The 20,108-nt window shown below is 45.9% G+C and overlaps 1 protein-coding gene across 2 annotated transcripts in view; it reads right to left on the bottom strand.

The window, feature by feature from the left end:
- The window catches only part of LOC309359481 (tRNA (32-2'-O)-methyltransferase regulator THADA-like), a 63,574-nt gene that overhangs the window by 15,987 nt on the left and 27,479 nt on the right, over positions 1–20,108 (bottom strand). For both annotated transcript variants that reach the window (XM_081893177.1, XM_081893178.1), the window contains exons 13-22: positions 16,703–16,855; positions 15,054–15,163; positions 14,124–14,284; positions 12,488–12,654; positions 11,361–11,546; positions 9,611–9,759; positions 6,279–6,416; positions 4,804–4,908; positions 3,087–3,287; positions 1,678–1,828 (exon numbers count right to left, since the gene is read on the bottom strand). In XM_081893177.1, the coding sequence (XP_081749303.1) occupies positions 1,678–1,828; positions 3,087–3,287; positions 4,804–4,908; positions 6,279–6,416; positions 9,611–9,759; positions 11,361–11,546; positions 12,488–12,654; positions 14,124–14,284; positions 15,054–15,163; positions 16,703–16,855 (1,521 nt within the window). The remainder of the gene's footprint in view (positions 1–1,677; positions 1,829–3,086; positions 3,288–4,803; positions 4,909–6,278; positions 6,417–9,610; positions 9,760–11,360; positions 11,547–12,487; positions 12,655–14,123; positions 14,285–15,053; positions 15,164–16,702; positions 16,856–20,108) is intronic.

Below are 20,108 nucleotides of genomic sequence, written 5' to 3'. Positions count from 1 at the left end.
GGGGTTGGAACTGGTAAGGCAGGAAACAGGGAGTCCAGTCAGTCGGTGGCCAATAAAAGAATGAAGCCAACAAATTCTAGTTTTTTTTCTTCTCACCCTCCTCCCTCATGAATTCTACGGAGACTAAAGAGGGCAAAGGAGCCAGGAAGGGCAACCCCTCTGGACTGTTTGGAAGTAAGAAGATAGGTGGGATTTGAAGAATCAGGACAGGTAACATGTAAAACTACAAATATGTACATTGTTACAGCAGATTTTAAAGGTTAATAGTCAGCTGAAGCCAGAACTCTTTTTTTTTTTAGGGCAGACAACTGGAAAAGGATTATGGAAGATTACTTAATATATGATTACAGAGGCGAGATTGCTATATGCACAAAGATGGAAAGACAGACCTGTACCCACTATAGAGGCTGATAAAACTACTGGGCTTGGCTGAGGTGGCAAAGTGAACATGTTTAGTCAGAGGCAAATCATTACTGATTATTTGTTAAGGATTGGAAAGTTCTTACTGACTTTTTGCGTGAAGGAGGAAACGAACTTGTAATACTCGGATTTGGAGATTTAAAATAAATAAATAATGGTTTATAGAAGATGGAATGGTTAAATCCTAAGGAATAAATATCATAGGACAGAGAGCTAGAAGGCCTTTTATTTTTTTCTCCTTTATCCTTCTTTAGCTTTTTTCTTTTCCTTTTCTCTCGCTTCCTTTAGATTTCTCCTCTCCTTGCCTTGTCTTCGGACTTTGTTCTCTTTTAGACTAAGTAGCTGTTTTATCTCAGTATATTATAAAAATAATAATTTGTAATGGGTATGTATTTTTGCATATCGTTGAATAAGTACAATAATAATAATAATAATAATTTTTTTAAAGACAGGTCAGTGGGGCAGACTGCAGCCTGTCTGCCTATCCTATCTCTGGCTATAAGTATGTGCAGAAGAAATGTGGTCCTGACGTATTTCACTAATTTTTAAAATTGCATTTACACTCCCTCTTTCCTTCAAGGAGCTCAAGGTGGTGAACGTGGTTCCCCACTCACCCCTCTGTATTTAATTCAAACAACAACCCTGCGAGGTAGAACAGGCCGGGAGGCAATGGGCTGGCAATGGGCTGGCCCCAGCGAGCTTCACAGCTGAGTGGGGCTGTGGGCCTTGGGAGGCTGACAGCGCAGCCAATAATAATAATAATAATAATAATAATAATAATAATAAAAATTTTTATTTATATACCACCCTCCCCAGCTGAAGCCGGGCTCAGGGCAGCTAACAACAATAAAATAGTACAACATTCTAAAATCATTTCATTATAAAATTAATTCAACTCAAATTGATGGCAACCATTAGGCTAAAGTTCTGTGAGGATTGCCAAAGGAGGGAGTCAGGCTGTGCCCTGGCCAAAGGCCTGGTGGAACAGCTCTGTCTTGCAGGCCCTGCGGAAAGATGTCAAGTCCTGCAGGGCCCTGGTCTCTTGTGACAGAGCGTTCCACCAGATCGGAGCCACAGCCGAAAAAGCCCTGGCTCTAGTTGAGGCCAGCCTAACCTCTCTGTGGCCTGGGACCTTCAGGATGTTTTTGTTTGAAGACCGTAAGTTCCTCTGTGGGACATACCAGGAGAGGCGGTCCCGTAGGTACGAGGGTCCTACGGAGCTCTCACCCCTGGGGTAATGGGAAGGGAACTGCCTACCAAAGAGCTGGATGGCTGCGTTTCTCATGGCCCAGCTGGGGGAGCGGAGCGCCTCGAGAAATAACACCACCATGGGCGTAACGTACTGGTTCAGGGCTGTGCCAAGACCGGAGCCACGGACCAGGGTCTGCAGCACGTGGAGAGCCGAAACCTATGCAGGAAAAAGGAAGAGAGATTGTTTTGCAGCTTAATTAACATCAAGAAAAGCTGCAGTGGTGCCATGTTAGGAGTGCTGCTCTGTTCCACCACACCAGCAGCTAATAACACCCTTCCTACGTGAATCGGGCCCAGGACCCCTTCTGGGGCTACAAAAGAAACACAACATTTTAACAATTATTTTTCTGGGTGGGGGGCGTTCTGCTCCCTCACCTTAAAAACAAAACTGGCACGAGTTTTATTATGCGCTCAGCATAAGACCGAAAGCAATGTCAATTACGGTATGAATATATATACAGACGGGACGCGGGTGGCGCTGTGGGTTAAACCACAGAGCCTAGGACTTGCCGATCATAAGGTCAGTGGTTCGAATCCCCGCAACGGGGTGAGCTCCCGTTGATCGGTCCCTGCTCCTGCCAACCTAGCAGTTCGAAAGCACGTCAAAGGGCAAGTAGATAAATAGGTCCAGCGGGAAGGTAAACGTCGTTTCCGTGTGCTGCTCTGGTTCGCCAGAAGCAGCTTAGTCATGCTGGCCACATGACCTTTACACTGGCTCCCTCGGCTAATAAAGCGAGATGAGCGCCGCAACCCCAGAGTCGGTCACAACTGGACCTAATGGTCAGGGGTCCCTTTACCTTTTATATATACAGACACAAATTACTTTCCTCCCATCCGTGAACAGCACCTCAGGACTCAGGATTATTTGAAACACAATATATTTTACAAATCTTCTGTTCAACATAGTACACTGGTACCTCGGTTGTCAAATGCTTCAGAAGCCGAAAGTTTCAGTTTTCGAACGCCGGAAACCCGGAAGTGAATGCTTCTGTTTTTGAACACGCCTTGGAAGTTCAAGTGGCTTCCGAGGTGCGTTTCTCCATTTTCTCAATGGATTTTGCCAACTGCCCACTGTGCCTCAGTTGTCAAACGTTTCGGAAGTCGAACGGTCTTCCGGAACAGATTACATTCGACAACCGAGGTATACCACTGTTTTCAATCTACTAATTTTTCTTTTAGGGTGTTCTTTGTGACCTATAAATCAAAACGAATTACTCCACTACTGGGATCCGCATTTCAATTTTTCTTACTTCATCTAACCCCTCTTTGACTGACGCTGTAAAAAGGCCAAACCATTTTCTGTTTACTTGGAACTGACCCTTCCAGGTTCCTGGCTAGTGATGAAATCAATGATCAGATTCTGCCCTGCCAAAAACTTGCCCGCCATTGACCTTCCATTACTTGTTCTCTATTACCTGAGGCAAGTCCACCGTCTGGTCCCAGTCTCCGGGGAGAGGATCGCCGGCTAAAGACAGCAGTCTCTGAACGCAGTTCGCCAGGAGAGGACGCGTCTTGGAGGGGTCTTCCCCGACCACGACGCACAGGAAGAGCATGGGGAAACCGGCTGCCCTGCGGGTGATGGAGCAGTTCCTGGGGCTGCTTAACAAAGCCAAACCCTGGAAAGAAAAAGAACCCCTCCCTAACTCAGTTGACAAGTGGTTAAATGACCCCAAAAACGAGCCCAGAGGCGCCTGACATTGTCAGGGAAGCCCAGAGGACCTGAGCACCACAGCACTGTCCTCTCCTGTGATTCCCAGCAAACTGGTACTCAGCAGAACTGTTGCTTCTGAATGTGGAGGTAGTTCAGGGATAGAATCACAGAACTGAGGGACCCCAAAGGTCCTCTAGTCCAACCGTTTGCAATGCAGGTCATGTAAGGCTAAGCATCCATGACAGATGGCCACCCAACCTCTACTTAGAAGCCTCCAAGGAAGGAGAGACCACCACCTCCTGAGGGAGACCATTCCACTGTTGGAACTATTCTTATTGTGATTCTGTGTCCAGGGCAGCTGTTTATCAGCTCCATCTGGTATGCAGGCTGAGACCCTACCTGCCCACAGAATGTTTTGCCAGACTGCTGCATGCTCTAGTTATCTCCCACTTGGACTACTGCAATGCGCTCTACGTGAGGCTTGTCAGAAATTCAGCTCCACCGAGCTGATACGGCTCAGCAGAGTATAACCCCAACGTCCGCAACGAAAGGATGAGGCAGGTATGGCTACACTGCGAAAAGCTTTATTTCTAAGCTATGCAGAGAGCATACAACTATACATCTTGTCTCTGTGAGAAGCAGAGAGCAACTCCAACAAAGAACGACAGAACAAAAGAAACAGGAAACCAGTGAACGTCACATCCCGTCTCCCTTTCCCGTGGGAACCCAACAGTAACTGAACTGTGGAATGAAAACATAGTCTTGTGACTTGCAGCTGCTGCTCAGTGAGGGAAACAGAAACCAACAGGGCTACCTTTGAAGGTGACTCGGAAACTGCAATTAATCCAGAATGCGGCAGCTAGACTGGTGACTGGGAGCGGCCGCCGAGATCATATAACCCCGGTCCTGAGAGATCTTCATTGGCTCCCAGTACGTTTCCGAGCACAATTCAAAGTGTTGGTGCTGACCTTTCAAGTCCTAAATGGCCTTGGTCCTGTATACCTGAAGGAGCGTCTCCACCCCATCATTCAGCCTGGACACTGAGGTCCAGCACCAAGGGCCTTCTGGCAGTTCTCTCACTGCGAGAAGTGAGGTTCCAGGGAACCTGGCAGAGGGCCTTCTTGGTGGTGGCTCCCTCCCTGTGGTACGCCCTCCCATCAGATGTCAAGGAAACAAACAACTGACTTTTAGAAGATATCTGAAGGCAGCCCTGTTTAGGGAAATTTTTAATGTTTGATGTTTTCTTGTGTTTTTAATATTCTGTTGGGAGCCACCCAGAGTGGCTGGGGAGGCCCGGCCAGATGGGCGGGGATAAATAATAAATCATCATCATCATCATCATCATCATCATTATTATTATTATTATTAAGCTACTGCCAGTCAGTGCATACAATACTGCACAAGGTGGACCAGTGGTCTGACTCAGTATAAAGCAGCTTCCTATGTTTTAACCTAGATGGGATGTTTAACCGCTAAGGTACCTGCTTCAGCGCTTTCCTTGGTATATCTTGGAGCTCTGGGTCCGGGTGGCTTAGCAAAGCGGCACAGAATTTCATGAATCCCAGGCTGCAGCCTTCCACCGCTCCCTAGAGAGAATAAAACAAACGAGTCAGCTCCCTTACTGGTCAGTAGAAGGCTGCCAACGGACAACCTTAAAAATCCAGGCAATACCAATAAAGAAACTTGAGACATGTGGAAAGCGAGAGGATAAAAAGATGGGAAGGAGAGGAGACAAAATAAGGCCACATCTACATCATATATTAAAGCAATATGATACCACTTTAAACAGTCACGGCTTCCTCTAAAAAATCCTGGGAGTTGTGGTTGTTAAGGGTGCTGAGAGTTGTTAAGACGCTCCTATTCAGAGGGACGCGGGTGGCGCTGTGGGTTAAACCACAGAGCCTAGGACTTGCCAATCAGAAGGTCGGCGGTTCGAATCCCCGTGACGGGGTGAGCTCCCGTTGCTCGGTCCCTGCTCCTGCCAACCTAGCAGTTCGAAAACACGTCAAAGTGCAAGTAGATAAATAGGTATCACTCAGGTGGGAAGGAAAACAGGGTTTCCGTGCGCTGCTCTGGTTCGCGAGAAGCGGCTGAGTCATGCTGGCCACATGACCCAGAAGCTGTACGTCGGCTCCCTCGGCCAGTAAAGCGAGATGGGCGCCACAACCCCAGAGTCGGCCATGAGTGGACCTAATGGTCAGGGGTCCCTTTACCTTTATTCCCCTATCGGAACTATACTTCCAGAGTGGTTTAACAATACATCCTTCTTCACAGGGAACTCTGGGAATTGCGACTCTGTTGGGGATCTCCTAACAGCTCTCAGTACCCTTAAAAAACTACATCTCCCAGGAACATCAGGGTGGTGTACAGCAATGACAACTGATTTATATTTTTTGGGGGGCAAGGATCTAACAGGCCTCCTGAAATGCCAGCTGCCTCCAGCAGAAGCCAGAGCTGACATGAAAAGCAGTTCTTAGCGACCACCATTTTGGTTTTTCCCAATGCCCCAAACCAGCCTTGTTAATTAAGGGTCACAGTATACATCATACATTTAACGCAACTGGCTTCCTGCAAAGACTTGTGGGAAATGTGTCGCTCGCCCCTCGCAGAGCTACGTTCTCCCTCCCCACCCGAAACCTTAAAAAAATTCCTAGAATTCTTTGGGGGAAGCCATTTGTATTAATAAAGGATGTGGCCAGGGAGGATATTGAGGGGCACAAAAAGCATGACAGCCCCTATTCTTGGCAGTATCCACCTCTCCACTCCCCCCCCAAAAAAAACCCAGAACACCGAATTGAGGCATTCCGAGGTGAAACAAAATGGCAGCTACCAGCAACTGGTGCTGTGTGCTCTGCTGTTGCTATAAGACACTTGTAAACGTACAAAACACGAATCTAAGCAAGGATTTGAAGAACCTGTTTTGACTTCAGCTGTACCAGCAGGAAGACAGCCTTACCCAATGGCGGCACGTCAGCAGGATATCCTGGAACGCCTCGGCAGCCATCTTTACAACCCGGAGCGGCAGGAGACAGCCTCCCGGTGGCGCCAGGGGCAGAATCTTCTCTGCCAGGCCTCCCAAAAGCAGCCCAATTTCCTTGGTAGTTAAAAAGAATAGAATTTGTGAGATTGGGAGGGGAGAAGTCTGACGAATAAGGTAGCCCTCTCTTCTCTTGTTTTGGGGATGCGTCCAATGCATCTAATTCCGCAGAGAGCGCCATGATACTTTCGCAATTTGGGAGGCGGTGTTAAGCTTTATTGTCCTATATTGTCCTTTTCAGCTGGTCCCCTGCTTTGTCCTACTTTTTTCAGCCCCCTGATCAGTCTCCCTAATACTCCTACTCCTCATTTTTAATTTGTATACCGTCTTTCTATCTTACAATTCTCAAGGCGGTTTATAAGCTGAAGAAACAAAAAATGTACATCTTATAACAATCTAATGCAATACCAAAATGTGATAATAAAACATAACTTTTAAATAGGTAACATATCAAAAAAGTAACATTCAACAATCATTAGAATAGTATTAAATGGTATTCTAGGCAAGAAGCCTACAATAAAATTTAAATTGTTGACAGATACGAAAGAAAGAGGAGGCTTTGTCCTACCAGACTTGAAATTATATTACGAAGCATCTTGCCTCTGTTGGTTAAAGGAGTGGGTGAAATTAGAAAATAAGGAATTGTTGGACTGGGAAGGATTTGATAATAGATTTGAATGGCACGCTTATTTATGGTATGATAAGAAAACAGTTCATAAAGGTTTTGCAAGCCACATATTTCGAAGATATCTGATAGAAGTATGGGATAGGTATAAAAACCTATTAGAAGCAAAAATACCCCATTGTTTATCACCTTTAGAAGTTATGAGTGTGAAAAAAATTAACATGAAAGGGGGGTGGATAACTTACGGGGATTTGATTATTAAAGAAGAGGGAAAATGGAAGTTAAAACCATATGAGGAAGTCAAGGAATATGTTGATGATTGGCTGCATTACTATCAGATTAATGAAATGTTTAAAAAAGAGTTAAAAGAGACCGGCTTTTCGGAAAAAGAGTAAAAATTTCAAAAAGAAATAGTGAGTAATGAAATTAAAAACCTGTCAAAAATGTATAAATTGTTGCTAGAATGGCATACTAAAGATGAAGAGGTAAAATCAGTAATGATTCAATGGGCCAGGGATTTTGGGTATAATATACAATTTGATGAGTTGAATCAATTATGGAATGAAAGGATAAAATTTACAGCCTGTACTGCACTGAAAGAAAATGTGACGAAGATGGTTTATAGATGGTATATCATTCCAGTAAAACTAGCAAAAACGTATAAAGTAAGTAATAAATGTTGGAAATGTAAAGAAAAAGAAGGAATATTTTACCATATGTGGTGGGAGTGTAATAAGGTTAAAGTATTCTGGAAACAGATATATAATGAGTTGAAAAAGATGTTGAAATATACATTTGCTAAAAAACCAGAAGCTTTTTTGTTAGGAATGGTTGGAAATGAAATAAATAGAAAAGATCAGAAATTATTTCTATATGCAGTGATGGCAGCAAGGATACTACTGGCCGAAAAATGGAAACAGGAGGAAACTCTTCTATAGAAGAGTGGAGGATGAAATTAACAGACTACGCAGAACTAGATAAATTAACAGGGAAAGTCCGAAACCAACGAGATCACGAGTTCACTGAGGACTGGAGTAAATTTGTGGATTATATGAAAAATATATGTGATGAACAAATAACGTTTGTGGGTTTACAGGAAGCTTTGTGAAGAAATATGTATAGAAACATTGTAAGAAAGGGAAGAGGGGGAGTAGGTGGATTTTAAATTAAAAGACAATGACAAATTTTGAAATTGCAGTATAAAGACGAGAACACGGAGGATTCACGGATGAACTGAAGGAAGTCAAAAATATGTATTTGTGATTGTATTGAAAATGTATGACTAAAAATTCTTTTTTATTGGAAATTAATAAAAAATAATTAAAAAATAGAATCGTATTAAATAATAATAATAATAACATATAAAAGTTAAACAGAAATCATCTCAGCAGTTACAATAAATAATTTCTAAACTACAGTCATACCTCATGTTACGTTTGCTTCAGGTTACGTCCCGTGGCGACCCGGAAGTACCAGAAAGGGTTACTTCCGGGTTTCACCGCTCGCGCATGCGCAGAAGCGCAAAATGACGTCATGCGCAAGCGTAGAAGTGGCGAATCGCAGCCTGCGCGTGCACAGACGCGCCGCTGCAGGTTGTGCTCTTTTCATGTTGCGATTGGGCCTCCGGAACAGATACCGTTCACCAGTGGCGTAGCGTGGGGGGTGCAGGGGGGGCCGGCCGCACCGGGCGCAACATCTGGGGGTTAGGGGCGCAAATCCACGGGTTAGGGGGCGCAAATTACTTGCCTTGCCCCGGGTGCTGACAACCCACGCTACGCCACTGCCGTTCGCAACCAGAGGTACCACTGTATAGTCAATAAAACAACGGCAAGCCACAGTACATAAAATAATACAATACAAATTGAGAAGCGCAGAGACTAGGAGGTGGGGCAAGGCAGGTGGAAAGAGGCCTTGCCTGATGGAATCTCTCCCCTCACCTGTCTCCCACCCCTATAGGAAACACCCCCTCCTCATTTAAAGTTCTGTGAAGTTCCTTGAAAGCCTATTTTCCATTAGCCCCACTATGCTACAGTTTTGCTCCTCTCTGTCCTATTCCTTAGGCCTTATTCATCACTCCCTTTCTTTAGATTACAGTGGTACCTCGGGTTAAGTACTTAATTCTTTCCAGAGGTCCGTTCTTAACCTGAAGCACCACTTTAGCTAATGGGGCCTCCTGCTGCTGCCGTGCCGCTGGAGCACGATTTCTGTTCTCATCCTGAAGCAAAGTTCTTAACACGAGGTACTATTTCTGGGTTAGCGGAGTCTGTAACCTGAGGCGTATGTAACCTGAAGCTTATGTAACCCGAGGTACCACTGAGTCAGTTTGCCATGGTGCTATTGGCTCTACAGCCTCTTGGCTCCTTGTAGCTTAACTTCACAACGTACTGGGACCTCTCCCTGGCTCGTTTCTGTCTGTGGTTCCGACCCCAGCCAAACTGACCATGTCCCTTTCCCTCACAGAAACCGGCCTGAAAATGGTTTAGTTCCCTGAGAAACAGAACATTTCCAGCTGTCGAGCCAGCTCAGTCAACTGATGCTGGAGGTGCCCACCATCAACTATGAATTTCACTCAACTCCCCAGCCCCTGCCATGCTTAAAAACCTGAAACACTCTCAAAAGTGCTCACTTTCACTGAGACCCAGCAACAGGTCAGGATCAGACTGTGCTCCTCCGAAAGCAGAACTGAATCTTCCTCATTAGGCAGCCCAGGATCCTTCCCCATATGGATAAGGAAACTGATTGCATTCCCCATGTCGGCAAATGAAGGAGCTGCAGCTGCAATAAAACCAAGAAGGGGTTAGGAAGTTGTGTTAAGAATATGGAGAAACAGCAGCCAAGTTATAAGTTTAAAACACAATAGAAACCCGTCCTATTTATTTATTTATTTATTTATTTATTTATTTATTTATTTATTTATGACAAAGGAATAATCATAAATAAATAAGAATAAAATGTGCACCCCACCACTGAGACCATTCCATTGTAACTATCCAACCTCCCAAAAATTCTTTTTTTCTTTTTGTTAAATCGTTTTATTAATTTTCCAATAAAAAAAATCCAATTAACATATCAAATCATAATCCAATAAAATTTAAAAAAAAAACTAAAATAAAAAGGTCAAATTATCTTCCAAATTGTAATTATTAATTTTTTGGACTTCCCATGGTCTGGACCTTGAAGCATATCTCCAAATCTCAATCCTGCCTCTCGTTGTTATTTCCATATTTCCACATCTCGATTTTAACACTCTAAACTTCTTCAGCCTCCCAAAATTTCAACACCTCTTGTGATGGTTTGACCCCCTTTCCGTTTTAACAGTACAAATTCCACAAACACCTTCCATATCTCCTCAGAATCATTTTTCCTGCATATTCCCCGTCTTACCTTAATGACACATGTTAATTTATCATTAACAGCTATATCCCACCCCTCTTTATACCATTCTTCCATTTGATATTCTGCTTGCCCCTTCCACTTCCTGGCTGTAATAATAATTCATGCAGCTGTCAATAAATTTGTGAGCAAGTCCTCCTTTTAAAAATTTAACACATTCATTGGTGCAGGAGAGCTGAACCAGATAAGGACCATGTTTCCAGGTGTGAAGGGGGTTTAACTGAGCTGCTTATCTCATCAAATCAACTCCCCTGGCAAGGCTCTTATTAGCCATGGTTATGCCACCATCAGGCAATGTCTTTTAAATTGATTCATCCATTATCTTTGTATCTCGCCTCTCCCTAAAGAGTTCTGACTGGGAACACACGGTTCTCCTTCTTTTTTATATAGGTCCTAGTCTGACACTCTAACCCAGGGGTCGGCAACATGCAGCCCATGGGCTGGATACGGCCCACGAAGACCGTTTTACCGGCCCATGACCCGCTCCTGAACTGAGCCGCCCGCTTGGCGAGTCCCTGGCACGCTGCGCTAAACCGGCGCAGCACAGCGCGGGGACTCGCCGAGCGGTGCTGGAAATTGCGTCTGCGCATGCGCAGATACTGGAAATCGCTTCTGCGCATGTCCAGACACTGAAAATCACTTCTGCGCAGGTGCGATTTTCGGCGTCTGGGCATGCTCATAAGCGATTTCCGGCGGCACGGACATACGCAGACACAATTTCCGGTGGCGCACTGTGCCAGTCTGGCCCACGGACGATCTCCGTGGCAGTGATCCGGCCCATGGCCGGTAAACCTTGCCAACCCCTGCTCTAACCACTACACCACACTGGCACCAAGGAAGGAAGGGAACAGGTGATTTAAAAAGGGGTGGGCCATCCAGATGGAGGGAGAGCATAAAGATCTCTGCACACTGTTTTGAAGACCTGCGTAGAAAGGCTTACAGTCAAATGGGCTGGCGGTTGTTTCGCATCTTTCTGGTCTCACCTTGATGGTCTAAGCTTGAGGGCCGCTTGCTCTGCAACACTCCCAAAAGCAAATTGCTGACGTCTCTCACGGTGTTCACCAAACTGCTAAGGAAAAGCCGCCAGCTCTCCGCCTGCTCTGGTTTCAACATTGAGGTTGCCACCTCTGGGACCTCCAGCAGACATTGCCTCAGTGCAGAAATCACCCCTGCTGGGACAAAGCATGCTGGTTAAGGCAACGTCCGCACATACATTTGAAGCAGTGTGATAACACTTTCAACAGTCATGGCTTCTTCCCCCCAGGGAATCCTGGGAAGCGTGGCTTAACAGATCTGCCTCCTTCCCCAGGGGACTCTGGGAATTGTAGTTCTGTGAGGGGAGGAGGGGTCTCCAAAGAACTTTCAGCATTCTGAACAAGCCACAATTCCCAGGATCCTTTGCAAGAAGCCATGACTGGTGAACGTGGTCTAGTGCAAATGGGGTCTAAGAGTCCCCCCACAACTGTCAGTTAATATTCCATGCCCCTCATGAGTTCCGGAAGGGGGTCTGTTCTCCATAGGGGTCTTTCCCCTTAAGTTTTTAATTTTGTACACAAAAGTTTTCCCACAGTATTTTCATATCAGCCTTGTGAGGTAGGAGTAGCCTATGAGAGAAGAGTAGCCCAAGGTTATTCAGTGATCTTTGTGGCCCGGCGAGGAAATTGTTATTTCTGGTAGTAACAGTAACGCATAAAAAGCAATGAAAATAATGTTTTTAATTTTTTTTTAAAGCAAGCCAAATATTAGGACAACATCTCATTCCAACATTGCCAGAAACAATGGGTTGCATCCAACACGAGCCTTACTCAAAGTAGACTCATTGAAATGAATGAACTTAGGTCCAGTTTTTACTCTGAGTAAAATTTACATGGCTGCAACCGAGTAAGTTTTAGCTACCCAATGCCTGGGTGCAAAGGATGCTTTAAGAAATCCCTTCTAAAGGATAATAACAAGAGGGATCAAGCGCAGCTCGCAGGTGAGATCATTCCATAAACAGGGAATCACCACAGAGAAGGCCCTGTTGCAAACCCATCCCTCCCTCTCTCTCTCTCTCAGTTCCCAAGCAATCCTGCCCTCCTTCAAGCATACCCCCAACCCCCAAGGCGCTGACCATGTATCGGTGTGGTGTGTGCTGCCAGTAACAAGTCATGGCCAGCCCTGGCGAAATGTGTCCGCAGCTCGCCAAGGAGATGATTGAGGAAGGCCTGGTAGAGACATGTCCCAGGCGGATCTTCCTTTGCCCCTGACAACATTCGTTTCAACGCAAGACTGTCTGTTCTGGTGGAGGAAAAACAGTGAAGTTAGTTAGAAGAGGAAAAGGAGCAGCTGTTCCTTCAAAAACTAAAGTACAGTGGTACCTCAGGTTACATACGCTTCAGGTTACAGACTCCGCTAACCCAGAAATAGTGCTTCAGGTTAGGAACTTTGCTTCAGGATGAGAACAGAAATCGGGCTCCGGCAGCGCGGCAGCAGCAGGAGGCCCCATTAGCTAAAGTGGTGCTTCAGGTTAAGAACATGAGTCTGACCAAACTGGGAGGCAGTGGAAGACAGGAGTGTCTGGCGTGCTCTGGTCCATGGGGTCACGAAGAGTCGGACACGACTAAACAACTAAACAACAAACAACAACAACCACCACTGTACAGTTGTACCTTAGTTTTCAACCGCCTTGGGAGCTGAACGTTTTGGCTCCTGAACGATCGAAAACCAGAAGTGATTGTTCTGGTTTTTTAATTTTCTTTTGGAAGCCAAATGTCTGGCAGGGCTTCCGATTGGCTGCAGGATCTTCCTACAGCCAATTGGAAGCTGCGCCTTGGTTCCCTAATGTTTCGGAAGTCGAATGGACTTCCGGAACGGATTCCGTTTGACTTCCAAGGTATGTCTGTATTCTGGACAAGGAGAGCCTGAGTGACAAACAAAAGTATAACTCCAAACCGGGATGGGGCAGCCATAGACTGGGAAACAAACTTCCAGGCCTCTGTGGCCTTCACTAGGGCTGGGCGGTATCTGGTTTTGAACACTGCATGCTAAACATCGTGATATACCAATATATCACAATGTCTGAAATAGGGATGGAGCTATGAAGCGATGCACTGGCTGTCTTAATGGTTTTTCCTGCATTGTGATTTTTGCCAGCGCCTGCTCTCGTGATTCGCTGCCCCCCTGCATGAGGCAGGGGGGAGCAGAGTCGGCAGAGTTAACAGAAGAGAAGAAGAGAATTTGGATTTGATATCCTGCTTTATCACTACCCGAAGGAGTCTCAAAGCAGCTAACAATCTCCTTTCCCTTCCTCCCCCACAACAAACACTCTGTGAGTTAAGTGAGGCTGAGAGACTTCAGAGAAGTGTGACTGGCCCAAGGTCACCCAGCAGCTGCATGTGGAGGAGCGGAGACGCGAACCCGGTTCACCAGATTACGAGACTACTGCTCTTAACCACTACACCACACTGGCTCTCAGGAATCAGCTAGCTCCATGGTTTCCCCCACATTGTGATTTTTGCATAGCGTGCGCACGCACACACATATCATGATTCAAGATATATTGCCAGGTAAAAATTACGAAACCATTATCAAAAAAATGGATTTCAGTTTGGGATGATATTGATACGTCGCCCAACCCTAGTCCAACACACCCTCCTGAGCCAAACTCCTTCATAGTGCTCCCAAACTTACAACCCCAAACAGGGTTGAATTCTGTAAAAGGCTCAAATGGTCATTTAAAAAAATGGTTCAGAGAACAAATATTCTACTTCTGGAGGATGGTTTTCATCAGCACCGCTCCTGCTTCCACCTCTGGGACTCTGGGGCTGCACATGGCTTCCTGTGCCCGTTCGAAGAGAGCCACAGCAATGGATTCTGGGAAAGCAGGTGGGAAATAGCGGACGAGCAGCTCGGATGCCAGATCACGGATCTGCCGTGGAAGAGGGGAGAGAGAGTCAAACAAGGACAATGGGCAATGTTCAGAACAGAAGAAGAAGAGTTTGGATTTGATATCCTGCTTTATCAGTACCCGAGGGAGTCTCAAAACGGCTCACATTCTCCTTTCCCTTCCTCCCCCACAAGGAACACTCTGTGAGGTGAGTGGGGCTGAGAGACTTCAGAGAAGTGTGACTGGTCCAAGGTCACCCAGCAGCTGCATGTGGAGGAGCGGGGAATCGAACCTGGTTCACCAGATTACGAGACTACCGCTCTTAACCACTACACCACACTGGCTTGGCCTATGCGCAAAGAAAGATGCTAGGTCCAAAATTCCTACTGTGCCAAAGGAAAATCACCAGACTCTGAAGCTGAGCGTATACTATTTTTTTTTAGGATGGGGGGCACATCTGGATTTTTGAGCAAGTGCCATGGACCACCCCCTCTGGCCACTTATCAGTAAAGTCAGATCCAATCTGAGCCTAGAAAAGCACATAGAGTTGGAAGAGGAAGCAGGACAGAGCGTCACTTTCCCAACTTCCTCCTTCAGCTCTATGTGTTTTTCGCGCGAGAGAAGGTACTGCTCTCATTGCCTCGTGATCAAGGGGTCAGTGAGCAGGTATCGGTGTTTGGGGCAAGACCTTGGTGGTGCCAGTGTGCCTCCAACTGCTACTCTGGTGACTCCCCCCACCCCCACCTGTAAATTTTTGCCATTCACAGACAAACATGCCCAAGAGTCACGGGAGGATAGGTGGACGACGCACCTCGTTCGTACTGTCCTGCAAGCAGCTCAGCACTGCCAATGTATTGCTTCTCGAGAAAAAGTCCCAGCAGCCCTTGCTTCTTGCCCAGCTCAGTAGCGCAGCCATATTGCCTGTAGAGTAGTACAGTACAGGGGGTGGGGGTAGAAAGCAAGGAGAAACCTCAAGGACTATAACAGGAACAAAATATTTTCCCCAAATGCATGCTCTTCCCTCTAAAGAACTGGTGCAAGACTAGACTGTTTGGGGTTGCTTTCTTGGGGTTTAGAAGCATTACTGCCTCTGGTTAATGGAGGTAAAACACAGCCATTGTGATCACTGATAGCCTTCCCCTCCACGAATTATCACAGAATCATAGAACTACAAAGTTGGAAAGGGACCATAAGGGTCATCTAGTCCAGCCCCCTGCAACGCAGGAATCTTTTGCCAAATGTGAGGCTCCAACCCACAATCCTCAGATTTGGAGTCTCATGTCCTACCGACTGAGCTATCCCAGGAATTTGCCCAATTCTTTTTTTCAAGGCATCCGAGTTTGCGGCCACCACTGCCTCCTTTGGGAGGGGATGCCAGAGTTTTAATTGTACTGCATGAGGAAGTACCGTATTTTTCGCTCTATAAGATGCACTTTTCCCCCTCCTAAAAAGTAAGGGGAAATGTTTGTGTGCCTTATGGAGCGAATGTAGGCTCTGCTCAGCGCTCCCTTTCACAAGCCACGTGGAGCATGTGTGCGGTGCTTGCAGGCTTTTCACCGAGGAGGGAGAAGGGCATCCCATCACTGATGGGTTGCCCTTCTCCCTCCTCAGGGGAAAGCCCCCAAGAGCTGCACACAAGCTCCATGCAGCTCTTTAAAGGGAGCGCTGAACAGAGCCTGCATTCGCTCCATAAGGCACACAAACATTTCCCCTTACTTTTTAGGAGGGGGAAAAGTGCATCTTATAGAGCGAAAAATATGGTACTTTTTCTTTATTTGCTAAAGAAACCTTTCAGAAACTAAGTTCTCCAGAAAGGGGGCAGAGGAGTGGGAGCAAATGCTTGAAATGGCTCAGTTTGGTTTCCGGCTCACTTGGAGCTCTCCGTGGTCCTGAAACTTTCACCAGGCATTAGTGCCCTGCCCCATGGAATGCCAGGACAGGTAAAGGTATAGGTAAAGGGACCCCTGACCATTAGGACCAGTCATGACCAACTCTGTGGTTGTGGTGCTCATCTCGCTTTATTGGCCGAGGGATTCGGCGTACAGCTTCTGGGTCATGTGGCCAGCATGACTAAGCCGCTTCTGGCGAACCAGAGCAGCGCACGGAAATGCCGTTTACCTTCCCGCTGGAGCAGTACCTATTTATCTACTTGCACTTTGAGGGGATTTCAAACTGCTAGGTTGGCAGCAGCAGGGACCAAGCAACGGGAGCTTACTCCGTCACAGGGATTCAAACTGCCGACCTTCTGATTGGCAATTCCTAGGCTCTGTGGTTTAACCCACAGCGCCACCCGCGTCCCTGCCAGGACAGGTAGGAGAGCATAAAATAGAGAGGAAGAACCTGAGGTCCTACAAATGTCCAGCTCACATCATCCCAGACCATTTGGCCCTGCTGGCTGGGTCTGATGGGAACTGGAGTCCAAGAAACGTCCACAAGCCCATAGGCTCCCCATCAACATACGAGGAGGCTGCCCCTTCTTTCTCTCTGGGCTCCAGGTGTCCGTGCAGGTCTCCATGATGGCCGCCAGGAGAAGAAGGGCGGTTTTCCTCCTCTGGAAGTTGGAGCCCGACATCAAGGAGGAGATGCACAGCTCCAGCAGCCACTCAACGAAATCTACGGTGGGAAATAGATTTTTAATGAGGATGCTGTCAGCAGCTGCCGGCTGGTTGCAGGGAAAGTATAAAGACAAGGAAAAGTTTCTTACAGTCCTTTTTTTATTTCATACTTTACAGAGAGAGGCTACAGAACCCAGCCTCTTGGATAATGGCATTGTCCCAAGTGAATCTCCACAACCCGTCTCTCCCACTTCCTCATTCATCTCCTCTATAGGTGCTGCTACATGCCCTTTCTAAACTATAATCAATAAAAAATAACAGCAAGTTGAGGCGCATGAAATAACACAATACCAGCTAAGAAGCAAAATAATAATATTATTATTATTTTTAAAAAATATCCCTTAACTCTTCTTTTCCCAGCTGCTTCTGCTGTCTCTAGAGTCATGGACTGGCACAGGCTTCTAGGGCTGGGGCAAGGAAGGTGGAAAAAGCCATTTCCTGGTGTCCAGCACAAAGTCTCTCTCCCCAGCATTATCTGTGCTGGGTTCCTGCACCATTAACAAGCTGATTTGACCAAGGCTACATTCACAAGGCAGGCTGTTCTGTTCCCCTGACAGGCCCCTAACTAACCAATGTGAAAGCCACTTCTGGAAACAGAGTGTCAGGAGTCTGTCAGCAGCTCCCGGCTGGTTGCCCAGGGAAAGTATAAAGACAAGGGAAAGTTTCTTACCATCCTTTCATATTTCAATATTACAGAGAGAGGATATAGAACTCAACCTCCTGGATAATGCCATTGTCCCGAATGAATCTCCACCCTCCATCTCTCTCACTTCCTCATTCGTCACTTCTACGGGTGCTTCTATGTGCCCTCTGTCTTTGAGCTCTTTGCTCTCCTACTTTTAAGGCTCGCCAGGTTCTGGGAGATGGTGGGTCTGGAATGCTTTCTAATGACAAGGTGTCAGCCGGGTGTTGTTCCGACTCGCCCATGATTTCCGAACTTTTCCGCTCATCTGCCTCTGAGCTGTGACCTCACACAAACCCCTGTTGTCAATCTATACTGTCTTCCTCTTCCTCCCCCCTGGAAGGGTCAGGATGGGGAGGTGGTCTCCACCATTCCTCCTCTGCCCAGTCCCTGACAGGCAGGGACGCAGGAGGGCTCAGAAGTCATCAGGAAAAGGAAGCAAAGGAGAAAAGCACCACATCAAAAACATTGGTGTCCCTTCTCTGGCAGAGGGCAGCCTAAGACAAGAGGACGGAAATCCAATTTCCAATTGGAAATTTAAAAATTGGAAATCAGTGGTACCTCGGGTTACATACGCTTCAGGTTACATACACTTCAGGTTACACATTCCGCTAACCCAGAAATAGTGCTTCAGGTTAAGAACTTTGCTTCAGGTTGAGAACAGAAATCGTTTTCCGGCGCGGCGGCAGCAGGAGGCCCCATTAGCTAAAGTGGTGCTTCAGGTTAAGAACAGTTTCAGGTTAAGAACGGACCTCCGGAACGAATTAAGTACTTAACCCGAGGTACCACTGTACCAACATTGAAAGATTGGCAAAATAAAATTTTTGAAATGATTGAATTAGCAAAAATGACGGCAACAATTAGAATGTAATCTAATCAAAATCTCAAACAGGAATGGAAATGTATAGAAGAATACATGACCAAAAGATGCTCCAACAAGAATTTATTGATATGTATAGACTGATTTCACTAAGCTAAACTAAGCTAAGCTAAGCAGATATATAAGATTGAATGTTTAATTATTAAGATATAAAATTACAATCTCAATAATAAAGTTTCAAAATAATAACAAGGAAGTTACACATGGGTGGAGGGAAGACACAGGGCAAGAAATAAGGAATCGATAAATGTGGGGACATAATGAAATGTGAAAATGTGAATTTATGAATATAATGTATATGTATCAACATGTAAAGATTTCATATATGTATTGCAACATTAATAAATAAATTAAGTGCAAAAAAAGAAAAAAAAGAAAAGAGGGTGGCAATTATTTTACAGACAACTCCTCACTTACGTGGGGGTTACATTCCAGGCCCCCCATGAGTGAAATGAGCTTCAAGTACCCTCTAAATGCCTGCTTTTAACCTGCTCTTGTTGTAGAAAAAAATTGGGGTTTGCTTTTGCAGCCCAACTCCCCAAGAGACACTTGCGTCCCCTAAGTCCATGATCAGTCAGAGAAGAATGGATGGAAGCAGGAACCAGTAGAAGGCAAGCAAGGAAGATCTTTATTTTCCTGTTTCAACAGAGTTCTCCCCCACTTTGCAAGGAGGTGAGGATTCAGAACAAAGCCACTGGGACTTTCCAGCTTTATCCCGCCACTTCTGGGATGGAACTGAATTACCGTATTTTTTGCACCATAACACTCACTTTTTTCCTCCTAGAAAGTAAGAGGAAATGTCTGTGCGTGTTATGGAGCAAATGCCTGCGGGTGGCGGGGGGGGGATCTGCTGCAGTCGTGAGCAGAGGATCCATGGTTCCCCTTCCTTCCCTCCTCTGTGGTTACAAAGCATGGATCCACATGGATCCTCAGGATTTTTGCATTGGGCTACTCCAAACTCACTGTCAGATCACATGTCTGTGGCCACAGCATGAACCACAAAAATCATATATCCACTATTTCGTTTAGAATATTTTTTTTCTTGTTTTCCTCCTCTAAAAACTACCGTATTTTTCGCTCTATAACACGCACCAGACCATAACACGCACATAGTTTTTAGGGGAGGAAAACAAGAAAAAAAATATTCTAAATGAAACAGTGGATGTATGATTTTTGTGGTTCATGCTGTGGCCACAGACAGGTGATCTGACAGTGAGTTTGGAGTAGCCCAATGCAAAAATCCTGAGGATCCATGTGGATCCATGCTTTGTAACCACGTTTTTGCACCACTGTGACCCTAGGCAACAGTGGGTGCGTGATTTTTTTGGTGCAAGATGTAGCCATGGACATGCTATGTGATCTGATGGTGAATTTGGGGTGACCCAATGCAAAAATCCAGAGGATCCATGTGGATCCGTGCTTTGTAACCACATTTTTGCACCATTGTGGCCCCAGGCAACAGTGGGTGCGTGATTTTTTTGGTGCAGGCTGTAGCCATGGACATGCTATGTGATCTGATGGTGAATTTGGGGTGACCCAGTGCAAAGATCCTGTGGATCCATGCTTTGTAACCACGTTTTTGCACCATTGCAGCCCCAGGCAACAGTGGGTGCGTGATTTTTTTTGGTACAGACTGTAGCCATGGACATGTAATGTGATCTGATGGTGAATTTGGGGTGACCCAGTGCA

This window comes from Podarcis melisellensis (assembly GCF_964234715.1).
Source record: "Podarcis melisellensis genome assembly, chromosome: 16".
Taxonomy (NCBI): Eukaryota; Metazoa; Chordata; class Lepidosauria; order Squamata; family Lacertidae; genus Podarcis; species Podarcis melisellensis.
The sequence above is the reverse complement of the archived record's forward strand: the minus strand, read 5'-3'. Positions and strand labels throughout refer to the sequence as shown.